The sequence below is a fragment of the Tasmannia lanceolata genome, unplaced genomic scaffold, assembly GCF_043159265.1.
Source record: "Tasmannia lanceolata isolate RefF3 unplaced genomic scaffold, GAP_Taslan_0.1 ptg000019l, whole genome shotgun sequence".
In the NCBI taxonomy this organism is placed as follows: Eukaryota; Viridiplantae; Streptophyta; class Magnoliopsida; order Canellales; family Winteraceae; genus Tasmannia; species Tasmannia lanceolata.
Window position 1 is genome coordinate 5,766,659 of NW_027518696.1, and position 15,020 is coordinate 5,781,678.

The following is a 15,020-nucleotide window of genomic DNA, read 5'->3' on the forward strand; positions in this document are numbered from 1 at the left end:
CTGGAGCAATATATGTTGTGATTCTTTTTGGAACACCAACTGATCAAATTTGGTCCAAGAAAGAATATATTTTGATGCACGACCCATCCATAACAAGGGCTAACAAATTGACGGTTTGGATTGGATATAACAGGTGAGCCTTTTCCGTGTATATACCCACTGATCTGGTCTTATAGGCTCTGTTCACTTCTTTTCCCTGGTGCCAGCATTTTTTTTCCCTGACAAGACAGAATTTCTGTGTTCACTTCTTTTCCAGGGAAACATATTATCAGATGTGGAATTTCTTATTTAAAAGCTGAAAATACATGGAAATTGACTTTTTTTCCTGTTACTCGAGATTTGGTTTCCAATTAAATATAGGCTTTCCAATGAAAACGAAACCTTTTCCTTGAGGCTCTGTTCACTTCTTTTCCCTGGTGCTGTTTTTTCTGGAAAACAATCTTTTTTTCCCCTGACAAGACAGAATTTCTGTGTTCACTTTTTTTCCAAGGAAAAATATTATCAGATGTGGAATTTCTTATTTAAAAGTTGAAAATGACGTGGAAATTGACTTTTTCCCTGTTACTTGAGATTTGGTTTCCGATTAAATATATCAGAAAGAGGCTTTCGAAGGAAAATGAAACCTTTTCCTTGACAGTTTCCCTGGATTCCTTTTCCTTTTGCCATGTCACCTGGAAGATCCTTTCCTTTCCGGGGACAAGAAGTGAACAGAGCCTGACAGTTTCCCTGGATTACTTTTCCTTCTGCCATGTCACCCGGAAGATCCTTTCCTTTCCTTTTGGGGGAAAAGAAGTGAACAGAGCCATAACAAAAAGATCACACTTGTGGAATGATACTGACCATCTAATTGGTGTCTTTTTTGTGGGTTACGCAATATTTTGTCAGCTGTCTACGAGCAAGCGACTAATCAAACGGCTAGTGACATCAAGGTAGTGTGATTTCTAAGCCATTAGTCCATGACGCATCCTAGAGGTGACTATTAAATGACGACCTAGACAGTTGAGAATATCGTGGCATTGCATTACACTAAAATTCAGTGTATTGTTTTAGTATAAACAAAGATCATTACTTTTTTAAAAATCATATATAACATGCTCAAAAGGGTTGGTGAAGTTGATGACATGCTCACGAATCACTCCTGTAAAAAATGACTTTCATTTTCCCACTTTTCTTTTGGACGATGACTCTCTTTCGAGTTTCTTTCCTCTTTTCTCCCATGATCCTAAGCCCTAATTGCGTAGAAAGTAAGTATGACTTAGGACACTTCAATGGACACTCAGATTAAGAATGGATAATCACCCAGACTCGGAATGGATCGTGACCAACATCATAGATCCGATCCTAAGTGAATCCAATGACACCCCTAAAAACAAATAGCGAGAGGACGGGTGTCGGTGGATACAGACGGTCCAATGTTCGGATCCAAATGCTAATGGATAGGATTTAAGCACAAGAGATGGATCCTATTATGTCCATTGAATCCATATCCTAAGGTTCAAAATTATTTTGAATCGTGACCCAGGCATAGCCACAAAATCCGAAGTAGTGTCCTAGATCCCAATGGCAGGTACCAATGTATGAAAATACCCTTTATATTATTATTCATTTTTTTACTATAAGAGCTAATTTCGCAATATTAGAAGGGAAATGATAAATCTGCCCCTTTTCTTTACACGGGACAGCCCTCTTGAATCCTTCTCATGTGGAGTAAATCAGATCCTCTGCAGTCGTAGATACACCAAAGGTGGCTCTGTTCCAAGTTTAAAAAAAGGACAGATATATCACTTCCCAATTAAAAAAGGGAAGTGATATATCAGCCCTTTCGATTACTTGGGACACCCAGGCGAGTGCAGGTGGCAATCAGCCCCATTGAATCCTTCTGATGGGAAGTACAGCCCTTCTGTAGTCATTGATACACTGTTGCTGGGTGTCCCAAGTAATCACAAGTGGTGGATATATCACTTCCCTTAGAAAGACTCTATTAAAAAACAACCAACATTTTATGGGATTTTCTAGCATCCACCATAGAAGGAATTTCGTAGATGGTCTGTCGCATGTCACACCAGCCATAGAAGCTCACTTTTCAGCAGATTTTGTCATCATTCGCGAAGACTTGAGCTGGATCATGTCCCTGCTCAAAAAGTAGATCCGAAAATCGATCTAATGGATCGTGACAATCCGAATCGAAGTCGGTTGACAACCGGCTTTTCTAATGTAGGGGATATATCGGTCTTTTTTCACAAAATTCAGGAAAACGAGGAGTCCTTGAAGTCATTTTGCATTAAAAGCTCCAATCTTGAGGAGCCTAGGCCTTACCGCCTTAGGCCTTGGCCTTTGCGTGCTTTGGACGCCAAAGTCAGAATTACCCTTTCTTGTAATCGCCGAGGACAACTGAGAAGAGTTTTGTTTTGATAATGACACTCCTCTATATATTATATTATAAGTGGAATTACATTAATAGACTACATCTCCTCACCTGTTTACATAGATCTAATCATATTGTATACACTAACGGCCATAATTTTAGGTGCAGAATGTCACAGGGTGTCAATTGGGTTGCTCATGTAGTCATGCCAGCCATGATTTTACATGTTAAATACTTTATAAGCTTTGCCAAGGCCAGTCGCACCCACAAACCCTTTTTGTGATTGTGGGCTCCGCAACGAAAGCCTGTTTTGATCAAGGGCTTAGATTATCAGTTCGGCATGAAATCTGATCTCACAGTGGCCCACAAGATCAAAGGTCACACATGTCATCTCCATGGTGAAACCATGAGCATAAAACTGTGAAAGGGCCGCCAGTGTCACTAGTAGGATTCTAATTTTACTGCTCTCATTCTTTAATAATTGCACAAATGTAGCCTGTCTTTTCATTTTTAATCCATTTGTAAGAGCATTTTGAGAACTATTGGGGCTGTTTGGATTTGCGGGTTTCAAATCTTGGATTTCCTCAAAATCCGCTTCTCTTTAGAATCTTGTATTTTAAGTAAAAAATTCACGTTTTAGAAATCTCTCCCCCATCCTGATATTCCTAAAACCTAGAAACATGGGATGATCTGATACTCTCTGACCGATGGAAAGAACGGTGAGAAATTAGAAAATGACCGTTGTTCTCCTTCTCTAGTCTCCCATCTACAATTTTGAGGAAATCCAAGATTCTAAAATCCGAGTATCCAAACGGCCCCTGGTAATCCTTAACAGCTCTTTAAATAAACTACAGATGGGCTAGTGCAATTATAAAAACAAGGTTGTGCTGATATCGTTTCCTTTTTATTTCTATTTTACTTTGGCCATGTGAAAAAAAACGCAACTTTCCTGGGAATGAGAAGCAAAAGTAGATCTTGACTACTTGACTTCGTACTAATACTAAACTACCCTCACTCGTAAACAATTGTGAGGCTCCTCTTTCTAGAACATCTCTATCTAATACTAAGAGAGGTCCCTGAGAAGAGAACCAAAGAAGAAGAACAAAGAAATAAAGATGAGGAATGAAGGGAGAGGAGCGCCTCATGGTGTGCTATTAGTGGTGGTGGTGGCCGTGGTCGTCGTGGTTCCATTTTTACTCGGAACTCAGGGTGAAGCCCTGTCCGAGGCCATCTCGGAAATTCTTAGCCCTGTAGGATTACTCTTAGTTCCGGTCATCCTAATTCTCATTATACACTTTCTCTCCTCCGATAGGGGCACCGCACTCTCCAAGATCTTCTCCGCCGGAGAACCAAACTCCATTCACCGCCTCGGCGGCTCACCGGTCGGAGTCGCACTCCTACTTCTCCTGATTCTCATTCTCTTGTACAATCGCATATCGTTGTTTGGTGGTGGTGAAGAGGATTCCGGCGAGTAGGGCAATTCTCCTGTACATCTCTCCGGTGCTTAATTTCCACTCGTATAGAGTATGTACACTTTGTTTTTTGTTTCAGTTTTCGGTGTGGTACAGATTTACCCCCGGGTAGATATTAAATTACCAGAATACCCTTTTCAGCACTGTGAAATTTGGAGCTATGTTCGTGTTTAAACTTTTTAGATTACCAAAATGACCTCGCCTGTCTAGGTGAAATAGCAGGAATTGTGTCAAGCAACGTGGGTGTTATAGTCATTTCAAATATATATTTATAATTTTTCTTACGCGTGGAAATTTTTTTATAGTTGAATTTTAAATGAGGGCGGTGCGTCGGTGGATTTTTTTTAAAATTTTTTCATTGATTGTTATTGTTATTTGAGGAATGATAGAATGAAGGGCGGCCTTGCAAAAATCAGCTTCAAGGGCCCCCCTATTGGCTGATTTCTGAAAAGTATGGTTACTCTGTGACTTCTTGTCTCTTGAGGGCCTATTCACACGTATGATCTTTTTTCTGGCCACAAATATTACAGCACTTTTAGAGAAAGAGGAAAATACTAAAAAAGAAAGCAGCTGTTACGCTCCTTGCGAAAAGGTGTTTATTGGGCCCACCTGTTCCTTCATGTACATGGTAGGATCCGTTAATCCAAACGGCTACAATAATCAAGGTGTCCTTGATTCGATTATGTAAGGCCCAGATCAATCAAAAGTGTCATTTATTAGGGTTCCGCCAAGAAATCTAGACCATTGATTTCACAATCCCTTTCGGAATATGACAGAAATCATCTGCGTCTCTGCTCATGATGTTCTGCAAGATCAACGGTCTTGATTTCACATCCATGAATCAAATGATATAGACCGTCTATCTGCATGGCCCCACAACAACGAGACGATTATGACCACTGGTGGCTGCTATTGACTGATTTAGTTTTTCACCGCACATTTGTCAGCCACTCTTTGAATGGGTTACAATGGTCCAATCAGCAGGGCTTCAGTAACGTGGATGGTGGGGCCCTTCATGAATGATCTTAAAAGAGAGGGACTAGTAAGATACTAAGATTATCTTGTCTGGACAAATGAAAATGACCAAGATCTAGTGAACAGCGTGAGGCCATTGATCTGATGGACCATCACACTGCCTAATTGTCATTATTGTGTTAATAATACTAGATAAAACACACAAGAATGATACACACAATCTAAATTAGACTAGGAATAAAGGGAACCCCAGTTGCAGGTAGCCACTCATCACCTTGAATGAAAATATTTACAGTAAAATTAGCAGCCTCATTAGCGTTTCTAATTACTTTATATCCCGGCCATTTTACTCGATCTTTCGTGCCAGCGCCGGGTCCCCAGTTCTCATTTTCCGCGTAATATAATTCATTTAATGGCAAAGTGCTATTCCGCTCCAACCATCCAGTGGGATCAATAAGATTATCGATTCTAGATTGCATGATAATTGTCCTAGAATATGGCATCCATGGCCGACCGAGGTACGATTTAAATGACATGTTCGATAGCTCTAGCTCCGGTGTTGCTCTTATCGTGCAATTATGGATTGAAATTTCCGATTCTTCGTTCGAATTGTTCCTTGATTGAGCAATAAAGGTGATTTTCTGCTTCGGGAGAGGCTCCCGCGATATAAATTACAATTTTGAAATATGACTGTCGCATTTCCGAAAATAAAATCAACTGTCCCAAAAATACCGCATTCTCTATAAAATTGTCGATTTCTTGCCACGTAGAGGGTGTCTTGATATCCTTCAAAACTGCATTTATAGAACGTTGATCGGTCGGATTCACTACTCAGAGCTGCTGCTTGTTCTTTACTCGGTCCAGCTGAGTTTCGGAATGTCATATTTTGTGCCATGAACCCATGTCCTAATATCGTTGAGAAAACTTAAAAATTAGAGTAAATTCTGAAAACATGCATAATTATATGTCAATAACTCTTCTTTACACGCTAAAAACATAAAAGAAATTCTGCTAAGGAGGGTATTAAGGCCTAATTGTTGAAACATGATACACAATTACACATTAACAAAAGTGACTACGATCATATTTCCGAAAATAATATCAATTGTCCCAAAAATATCGCATGACCATATTTTAATCCAGATAACAAGGAAATGTTATCAGCACGACCATATTTTGTTATTTGCACAAACCCAGCTGTCTTTTCTTCTTTAATCGGCTAGTGAGAGCTTTTTGGGAAATGTAATAACCTTTTGACAGCCCTTTAGATACTAAAAGACAAATTTGGTTTTTGAAAATATCAAAATATGGTTATGCGGATATCATTTCCCGAAGGATATTAGGATATTACGTAATTGCATTCGATTTAGTTAATTAAGAACATGCTTTGTTTGTGCATGTTTACTTGTTTAGGACATTCACACGTAAGAATATCTTAAGGGAAATGATTTCTGCACAACTAAGTTTTGATACAACACGCTCGTTTTTATTGTCTTTATATTTAAAGAGCTGTAAAAGGGTTTTTACTGCCCCCCAAAAGCGCTTACGTGACAATTAAATGCTAAAAGACAAGATACATGAGCACATGTATCAAAACATGCTTATTTTTTTATTTCTCTTTTCCAACTATTGTTCAAGAGAATCCATGTGCCCTTAGTATCCATACTGTAACTTATTTGAAGATGGGTGATTAGTGGCAGAACATGATATTATTCCTCCTTAATTATGTGCATATATGAATAAAGTTTTACTAAGTAAAAACAAAGCTGAAGCTTAAAATAATAAGGTATTTAATCTATAAATAATTTTTCACAGGCCACTCAAATTCCCCCATTATATATAGAGTATCTATAGATTTCCTTAATTTTATTATTTTTTGTGTAAGGTATTTAATATCTATAGAAAAATTTACATTTATAAGATTTTAATTAAATGACCACTTGTTCTATATAAAGTATTTAATACAAAGCGAGAAAGGGCTAGGCAGTTTCCTGGAAAGTTATTTTGCGGCTCACTTTTGGAGGAGAGAACGGCTCACTTTTGCAGGAGAGAACAGCCACCTCAGATGAATTAAATGATTAAGACAAAATCCGCTAAAAAGTGAGCCTGTGTGGCTGCTTTCTCCTGCAACAATAAGCCACAAATTGCTTTTCGCGAGATTGCCTAGCAAATCCCATACTATTGATATAGATAAATAAGTAAAACTCACATGACTACAGAATATTTCATTCATGAAGCTCTACCAAGTTTTAAGAATTTTAAGAACACTTTTAAGATATGAAAATGGGGATTAAGAACTTACACACAATTGCGGTCTTCAAAGTTCTCCATCCGCCGGCCGCACTGCGGTTAGAAGTTACAATAGTTATGCGAATCCCGTCGCCAAAAAATACAATGTTGGTCTTCTTGTGATGTACCTTCAGATTTTCTTCATAAACACCGGCCTTGATGTATATAACAAACCTTGATTTGCTTAATGAAGGTGCGGCGGCCACCGCATCAGAGATGACGGTATAATTTCCCGAACCATCTTTAGCTACAATAAGATCAGGTTCCAATATTGTCGAGAAGGCGCCATTGTTGGCTTCGGGAAGTAGAAAGAGAGCAAATTAAGATTACCAGGACTGTGAGAGAAAGCTTAAACAATCTCATGGAGGTATAGTTATTTGAAAAGGACATCTTAATAGGATTCTTGAAAGCAATGTTGAGAGAGAGCTAAGAGAGTGCTATTTAATCTCATCATGCATCCATGCATGCAAAGATGTCTCTTTCCACTCAAAACTTCCACTTGAAACCGTATACGTAGAGACTTCCCATTTCAAGGTCCTCCTTAGACCTCTTTGCTTTAGCCATTTGTATCAATGTAGCTATGAAAAAAGTGTGATTCGTCAGTCCTAAGTTTGGGACGGTGCTCCAATGTGAGACTCACCACCTTATGTGGACCCCAAGTTTGAGAGATGTACTTTATGGTTTGCTTTGCTTTCAATTTTTTCAGTTTAGGCAATATTGCCTGCGGAAGCAATATTAAAAAGTGCTGGAGTGGGAGAAAATAGAAGGAGACCGTCCATGTTGCTTCTCTTTATAATCTTGGATTTTAAGTAAGAAATGGAGGTTTTAGAAATCTCTCCCCCATCCTGAGATTCCTAAAACGTCTCATACTCTCTTGCTGATGGAAAGAATGGTGGGAAATTAGAAAACGACCTCTGGTCTCCTTCTTCTCTCGTCTCCCAAGTACGATTTTGAGGAAATCCAAGATTCTAAAATCCGATCCAAATGTCCCCTAATAATCCGAGACAGCTCTTTAAATAATAAACTACAAGATGGGTTAGTGCAATTATAAAAACAAGGTTGTGCTAAAATCGTTTCCTTTTTTTTTTTCTATTTTAATTTGGCAATGTGAAACAAATCTCAACTTCCCCGGGAATGACTAGTTGACTTCGTACTGTCTTAACTAAGTGACTTCGTACTGAAATTACTTAACTACCATCACTTGTAAAAAAAATGTGAGGCTCCTCTTTTTGGAACATCTATATCTAATAATAAGAGAGGTCCCAAAGAAAAGAACCAAAGAGAACCAAAGAAGAAGACATGGATAAAGATGATGAATGAAGGACGAAGTGCACGTCACTAATAAGGCTCCTGTTATTAGTGGTGGTGGTGGTGGCCGTGGTTGTCGTGGTTTTATTTTTACTGGGAACTCAGGTGAAGCCTTTTCGGAGGTGATCTCAGAAATTCTTAGTCCTGTAGTAGGTCTACTCTTAGTTCGGGTCATCCTAATTCTCATTATACACTTTCTTTCCTCCGATAAGGGCACCGCACTCTCCAATATTATCCGCCGAGAAACCAAACTCCATTCACTAACTAGGGGGCTCACCGGTCGGAGTCGCACTCCTACGTCTTTCCATTCTCATTCTCTTGTACAATCATCTATCATTGTTTGGTGGTGGTGAAGAGGATTCCGGCGAGTAGGGCAATTCTCCGGTGGTTTTTTCCACACGTATAGAGTATGAACACTTTGTTTTTTGTTTCAGTTTTTGGTGTGGAATAGATTTACCCGTGTTGGTCTAAATGACGAGAATACCCTTTTCAGCACTGAAATTTGGAGGTGTACTGTGGTTTTGTTTTATTGGATTCAGCGCTTTGTTCGTGTTTAAACTTTTAAATACCAAAATGACCTTACCTGTCTAGGTGAAACAGCAGGAATTATGCCAAACAACGAGAGTGTTATAGTCATTTCAAATATGTATATTTATAATTTTTCCTACGCTTGGAAGTTTTTACGGGAAATGATTTCAACACAAACATGTTTTCTTACAAGACGCTCATGTTTCATGCCTTTTACATTTATAGAGCTGTAAAAGTGTTTTTACTGTCCCCAAAAAGTACTTACTTGAAAATAAATGCTAAAGGACAAGAAACATGAGCGTCTTGTATCAAAACATGTTTGCGCGGAAATCATTTCCCTTTTTTTTATAGTTGAATTTTAAAGAGGCGGTGCGTCGGTGGATTTTTTTATTTTTTATTTATTGATTGTTATTGTTATTTGACGAATGATATAATGAAGAGCGCCCTTGCAAAAATCAGCTTCAAGGGCGCACCTATTGGTTGATTTCTGAAAAGTGCATTTATGATGGAACTGTGTTGACTTTTCATAAATCGGCCAATAGGGGCGCCCCTGAAGCTGATTTTTGCAAGGACGCGCTTCATTCTATCATTCCTCTTTGTTATTTTGTGACTTTTTCGGCCTTTTCAGGCGTTATTTTTCCTCTAGTTTTCTCCTTCATGAATTCATTATTAGTCACACAAATATGCTCTTTTTTCTGGCCACAAATATTACAGCACTTTTAGAAAAAGAGGAAAATGCTAAAAAAGAAAGCAGCTGTTACGCTCCTTGCGAAAAGGTGTTTATTGGGCCCACTTGTTCCTCATGTACATGCTCGGATCCGTTAATCCAAACGGCTACAATAATCAAGGTGTCGTTGATTCGATTATCTGAGGCTCCAGATCAATCAAAAACGTCATTTAGAGTTCTGCCAAGAAATCGAGACCATTGATTTCATAATCCCTTTCGGAAAATGACACAAATCATCTGCAACTGGTCATGATGTTTTGAAAGATCAACGGTCTTGATTTCACATCTATACTCTCCGTGACTGATTAAACAATTATCTTTTACCATTGAGCCTGGCAATGAATTTCTGCCTATTCGTTCTCGGACAAAAAATGTTTTTGAATATTTGTATAGGTAAGAGGTCGTTTCCGAGCCCACAGAAAAAATGTTGTTTCGGTCAAATGATGTAGACCGTCTATCTGCATGGCCCCACTACAACGAGACGATCGTGACCACTAGTGTCAGTTATTGCACGTATAGTGTGAGCTATTGACTGATTTCGTTATTGGTTAAAAATGAGGTAATGAAAACTGGAACCTACTGTGTCTAAGTGATGAGAAATGGCTAAAAATCAGGAAATAAAAAACCCTACTAAAATCATGCCCTCTCAAATCTCTCTCCTCCTCCCAATGCCCTACGTCTCTCTCACTACCTGGAGACACCCATTTCTCAACTCAACTCGACAAAGTCTCTGTCCCAAACTAGTTGGGGTCGGCTAAATGAATCCTTTATGCTCTGTTTGGTTGCCGGGTTTTTTTCGTTCCTGGGAGTTTTGTGGGTGAGTAAGTTAAATTTTGGTCCCATCCCATGTTTGGTTGCCTTTTAGCACTAGGTTTATTTTAATCCCACTCTTGTAATGATTACTTGTGGGGTGAATTTTTTAATCCCACTTTTGTAATGATTGCATTTTCATCCCATCCCAAGATAACCCCAGGAACCAAAATAAACTCAGGAACCAAAAATAAGCTTGAGAAGAATTTTTTTCTACACAACCTATCAAGCAACCAAACAAAGGTTTTTTTTTTTTCCCACCATATCTCCCAGGGTATTTTTTTCTCCCACATAACCAAACATGGGATTTATATTTTACCAGGATACTTCCAGGACTCTTTTTTTTCCCACCTATCTCCCAGGGTATTTTTTTCTCCCACATAACTCCCGGGACCAAAAAAAACCTAGCAACCATACAGAGCATTAGAGATGAAAAAAAATTCTTGGCTCCCACAGATGGTATAATTGTCGAGGTTTTTCTCATATGCCTAGGGGGATGAAGTTTATAATTGTTGGACATTTTGTCTCAAATTTCTCTCAAAAAACCATTCAGCCCTCACATATCACTTTCTATTACTTTTGACTACAAAAAGAAAAACCATTACCATTTCCAGCTCCCACGAAATTACATAGTATGCGTGCAGACAGCTGTACATGCACATAGTGTAGTGGGGTTTTAACAAATTGCCTATCCTTTAGGAGTGCAAGTCGGGTCGGGATGAGGCCAACCCTAACCCAACCTGAGACAGCATTACCTCGACCCTAACCCGACCCAGCCCCAGCCTCGGGTTGAGGATGGTCAACCCTAACCCAACCCTCCTCCAAATCGGGTCGGGTTGAGTCGGGTTGGGATCGGGTCATTTACGACCAAACCGAAAAATACAAGAAAGAAAAGCATAATCCTAAGAAAATCATAACAAAATTAGAAGATAGAGGTCGGGTTCGGGTCGGGTCGGGTTGCCAAGGTCTCAACCCTAACCCAACCCGAATTTAAATCGGGTTGGCTTTTCCCAACCCAACCCGAGAAAATGCGAACCCAACCTGAGCGAAAATCGGGTTGAACCCATCGGGTTCGGGTTGAGCCCGACCCAAGTTGCACCCCTACTATCCTTGATATTTGATCCAGCCACATAAAAACTCCAAAACTACACTTCTTTATAGGAAAAATACCCAGCGGGGCACAAGGCTGTACATAGTTGCAAGGGAAATTATCACCTTCCCATAAAGGTTTTTTTTTTTGTAAATGAAATGGTGTACCTTTAATAGCATGTTTAATAGCATGAAGCAACCATGACCAAGGTAGTCAAGGGGACTACAGAACAAAACACATAGAAACCAAAATAAAGACTCCTCAAGGAGGGAAAAAAAATAAAAAATCGAAAAACTCTATATGGCAAAACAATCAACACCTTCTCATACAGTATTGATTGCTTTTCAGGCAAAATACAACTTTCATCAGTTTTTCAGTGGCATTTGGTTGCATTCTAACAAATGAAGTAATAATTCTCCTTGTGGCCTACGTAGTCTTAATCCCCCACATGACCCCATGGCCCATACACCCACTCACCCAAATTTTGATTTCCCACTAAAATAGACCAAAAGACTCTCTTATTGATCATGACACCCACTTTCCTTGTTCAATAAGGGCAACCAAGTGCAGTCACCATAAAGTTGAATTTTGATAATGACACCCATATCCATTTCTAGTCTAATTTCTTATTTTTTAGGTAACCCAACACTCATTTTCCTACTCCACTCTGTTCCAGTACCATTTCACATGGACCCTCTCCACTTTGCTTCTGAAAATAACCACATGGAGCCTATGACAGGAAACACATTCTGGCATTTTCCCCTCTAATTCTGCCCCTTGATTCTGTTCTTTTTTTTGGTTGGAGTTGGGTGGAATCAAAATCAGATCCCGATTTCAAAGCCTGATTCTGGCAATCCAAACGCACCCAAAAGAGCATGACACCCATCTAAGTTATTTAGTTCTTATACAAGATACATTGATAATTGTCATTACTGTGTTAATAATACAAATATAAAACACACACAAGAAGGATACAAGTTATCATTACTGTCTTAATAATTGTATATAAAACACACAAGAAGGATACAGATTATCTAGATTAGACCCGGAATAAAGGGAACCCCAGTTGCAGGTAGCCACTCATCACCTTGAATGAAAATATTTACAGTAAATTTAGCAGCCTCATTAGGGTCTCTAATTACTTTATATCCCGGCCATTTCACTCGATCGTTCGTGCCAGCGCCAGCTCCCCAGTTCTTATATTCTGCGTAATATAATTCATTTAATGGCGAAGTACTGTTACTCCACTCCACCCATCCAGCGGGGTCAATAAGATTATCTATTCTAGATTGCATGATAATTGTCCTAGAATATGGCTTCCATGGCCGACCGAGGTACGATTTAAATGACATGTTCGATAGCTCTAGCTCCTGTGTTGCTCTTATCGTGCAATTATGGATTGAAATTCCCGATTCTTTGTTCGAATTGTTCCTTGATTGAGCAGTAAATGTGATTTTCTGGTTCGGGAGAGGCTCCCGCGCATATAAATTACAATTTTGAAATATGACTGTTGCATTTCCGAAAATAATATCAACTGTCCCAAAAATATCGCATTGTCTATAAAATTGGCGATTTCTTGCCACGTAGAGGGTGTCTTGATATCCTTCAAAACTGCATTTATAGAACGTTGATCGGTCGGATTCACTTCTCAGAGCTACTGCTTGTTCTTTACTCGGTCCAGCTGAGTTTCGGAATGTCATATTTTGTGCCATGAACCCATGTCCTAATATCGCTGAGAAAACTTAAAAATTAGAGTAAATTCTGAAAATATGCGTAATTATATGTCAAGAACTCTTCTTTGCACGCTAAAAACATTAAAAAAAAATTCTGTTAAGGAGGGTATTAAGGCCTAAGTGTTGAAACATGATACACATTAACAAAAGTGACTGCGATAATATTTCCGAAAATAATATCAATTGTCCCAAAAATATCGTATGACCATATTTTAATCATGATTAAGGACAAGGAAATGTTATCAGCACGACCTTTTTTTTTGTTATTTGCACAAACCCAGTTGTCTTTTCGTCTTTAATTGGCTAGTGAGAGCTTTCTGGGAAATCTAAGAACCTTTTGTCAGCTCTTTAAATACTAAAAAGACAAGATGGTTTTTGAAAATATCAAAATATGATTGTGCTGATATCATTTTCAGTAAGGATATTAGGATATTACGTATTTGCACTCGATTTAGTTAATGAAGATCAAGAACATACTTTGTTTGTGCATGATGTTTAGGACATTCACACGTAACGATATCTTAAACATGCTTATTTTTCAATTTCTCTTTTCAAACTATTGTTCAAGAGAATCCACTTGCCCTTAGCATCCATACTGTAACATATTCGAAGATGGGTGATTAGTGGCAGAACATGATATTATTCCTCTTTTATTATGTGCATATATGAATAAAGTTTTACTAAGTAAAAACAAAGCCGAAGCTGAAAATAATAAGGTATTTAATCTAGAAATAATTTTTCACGGGCCACTCAAATTTTCCCATTACTATATCTTTAGATTTCCTTAATTTTATTATTTTTTGAGTAAGGTATTTAATATCTATAGAAAAATTTACATTTATATATAAAGTATTTAATACATAGCGAGAGAGGGATTTGCTAGGCAATTTTGTGGAAAGCCATTTTGCGGCTCACTTTTCCAGGAGAGAACAGCCACCTCAGATGAATTAAATGAATAAGACAAAATCAACTAAAAAGTGAGCCTGTGTGGATTCTTTCTCCTGCAACAGTGAGGCGTAAAATGGCTTTCAGCGAGATTGCCTAGCAAATGCCAAAGTAATGATACAGATAAATAAGTAAAACTCATATGGCTACATGAAGCTCTACCGAGTTTTAAAAATTTTAAGAACACTTTTAAGATATGAAAATGGGGATTACGAACTTACACACAGTTGCCGTCTCGAAAGTTTTCAATCCTTCGGAAGCACTGCGATTAGAAGTTACAATAGTTATGCCTATACCGTCGCCAAAAAATACAATGTTGATCTTCGTGTGATGTACCTTCAGATTTTCTTCATAAACACCGGCCTTGATGTATATAACAAACCATGATTTGCTTAATGAAGGTGCGGCGGCCACTGCATCAGAGATGATGGTATAATTTCCCGAACCATCTTTAGCTACGATAAGATCAGGTTCCAATATTGTCGAGAAGGCGCCATTGTTGGCTATGGGAAGTAGAAAGAGAGCAGAGATTACCAGGACTATGAGAGAAAGGTTAAACGATCTCATGGAGGTATAGTTATTTGAAAAGGACATCTTAATAGGATTCTTAAAACCAATGTTGTGTATAAGATTCTTAAAAGCAATGTTGTGTGTGTGGGAGAAAGAGAGGGCTATTTAATCTCGTCATACATACATGCATGCATGCAAAGATGTTCCACTTAAAACGGTCCTTAATAGGATTCTTAAAAGCAATGTTGAGTGTGTGTGTGTGTGTGTG

The 15,020-nt window shown here is 38.5% G+C and overlaps 2 protein-coding genes and 1 long non-coding RNA gene across 3 annotated transcripts; 1 reads left to right on the forward strand and 2 right to left on the reverse strand.

Annotated features, from left to right (window-relative positions):
- The first annotated feature begins 3,319 nt into the window (after nt 1–3,319).
- LOC143852884 (uncharacterized) lies at nt 3,320–3,980 on the forward strand. The gene has a single exon (XM_077362523.1). The coding sequence runs from the start codon at nt 3,481–3,483 to the stop codon at nt 3,838–3,840; it is 360 nt and encodes a 119-aa protein (XP_077218638.1). The 5' UTR covers nt 3,320–3,480; the 3' UTR covers nt 3,841–3,980.
- Nucleotides 3,981–4,928: 948 nt separating this feature from the next.
- LOC143852885 (uncharacterized) lies at nt 4,929–7,444 on the reverse strand. The gene is made up of 2 exons (XR_013236887.1): nt 7,115–7,444; nt 4,929–5,718 (listed from the first exon to the last, which is right to left on the reverse strand). It is a non-coding gene; the product is annotated as an uncharacterized LOC143852885 (long non-coding RNA).
- A 4,982-nt stretch (nt 7,445–12,426) lies between these two features.
- Nucleotides 12,427–15,020, reverse strand: LOC143853397 (pectinesterase-like). The gene is made up of 2 exons (XM_077363152.1): nt 14,464–15,020; nt 12,427–13,296 (listed from the first exon to the last, which is right to left on the reverse strand). Exons 1-2 carry the CDS (start codon nt 14,834–14,836, stop codon nt 12,599–12,601), a joined length of 1,071 nt encoding a protein of 356 aa, XP_077219267.1. The 5' UTR covers nt 14,837–15,020; the 3' UTR covers nt 12,427–12,598.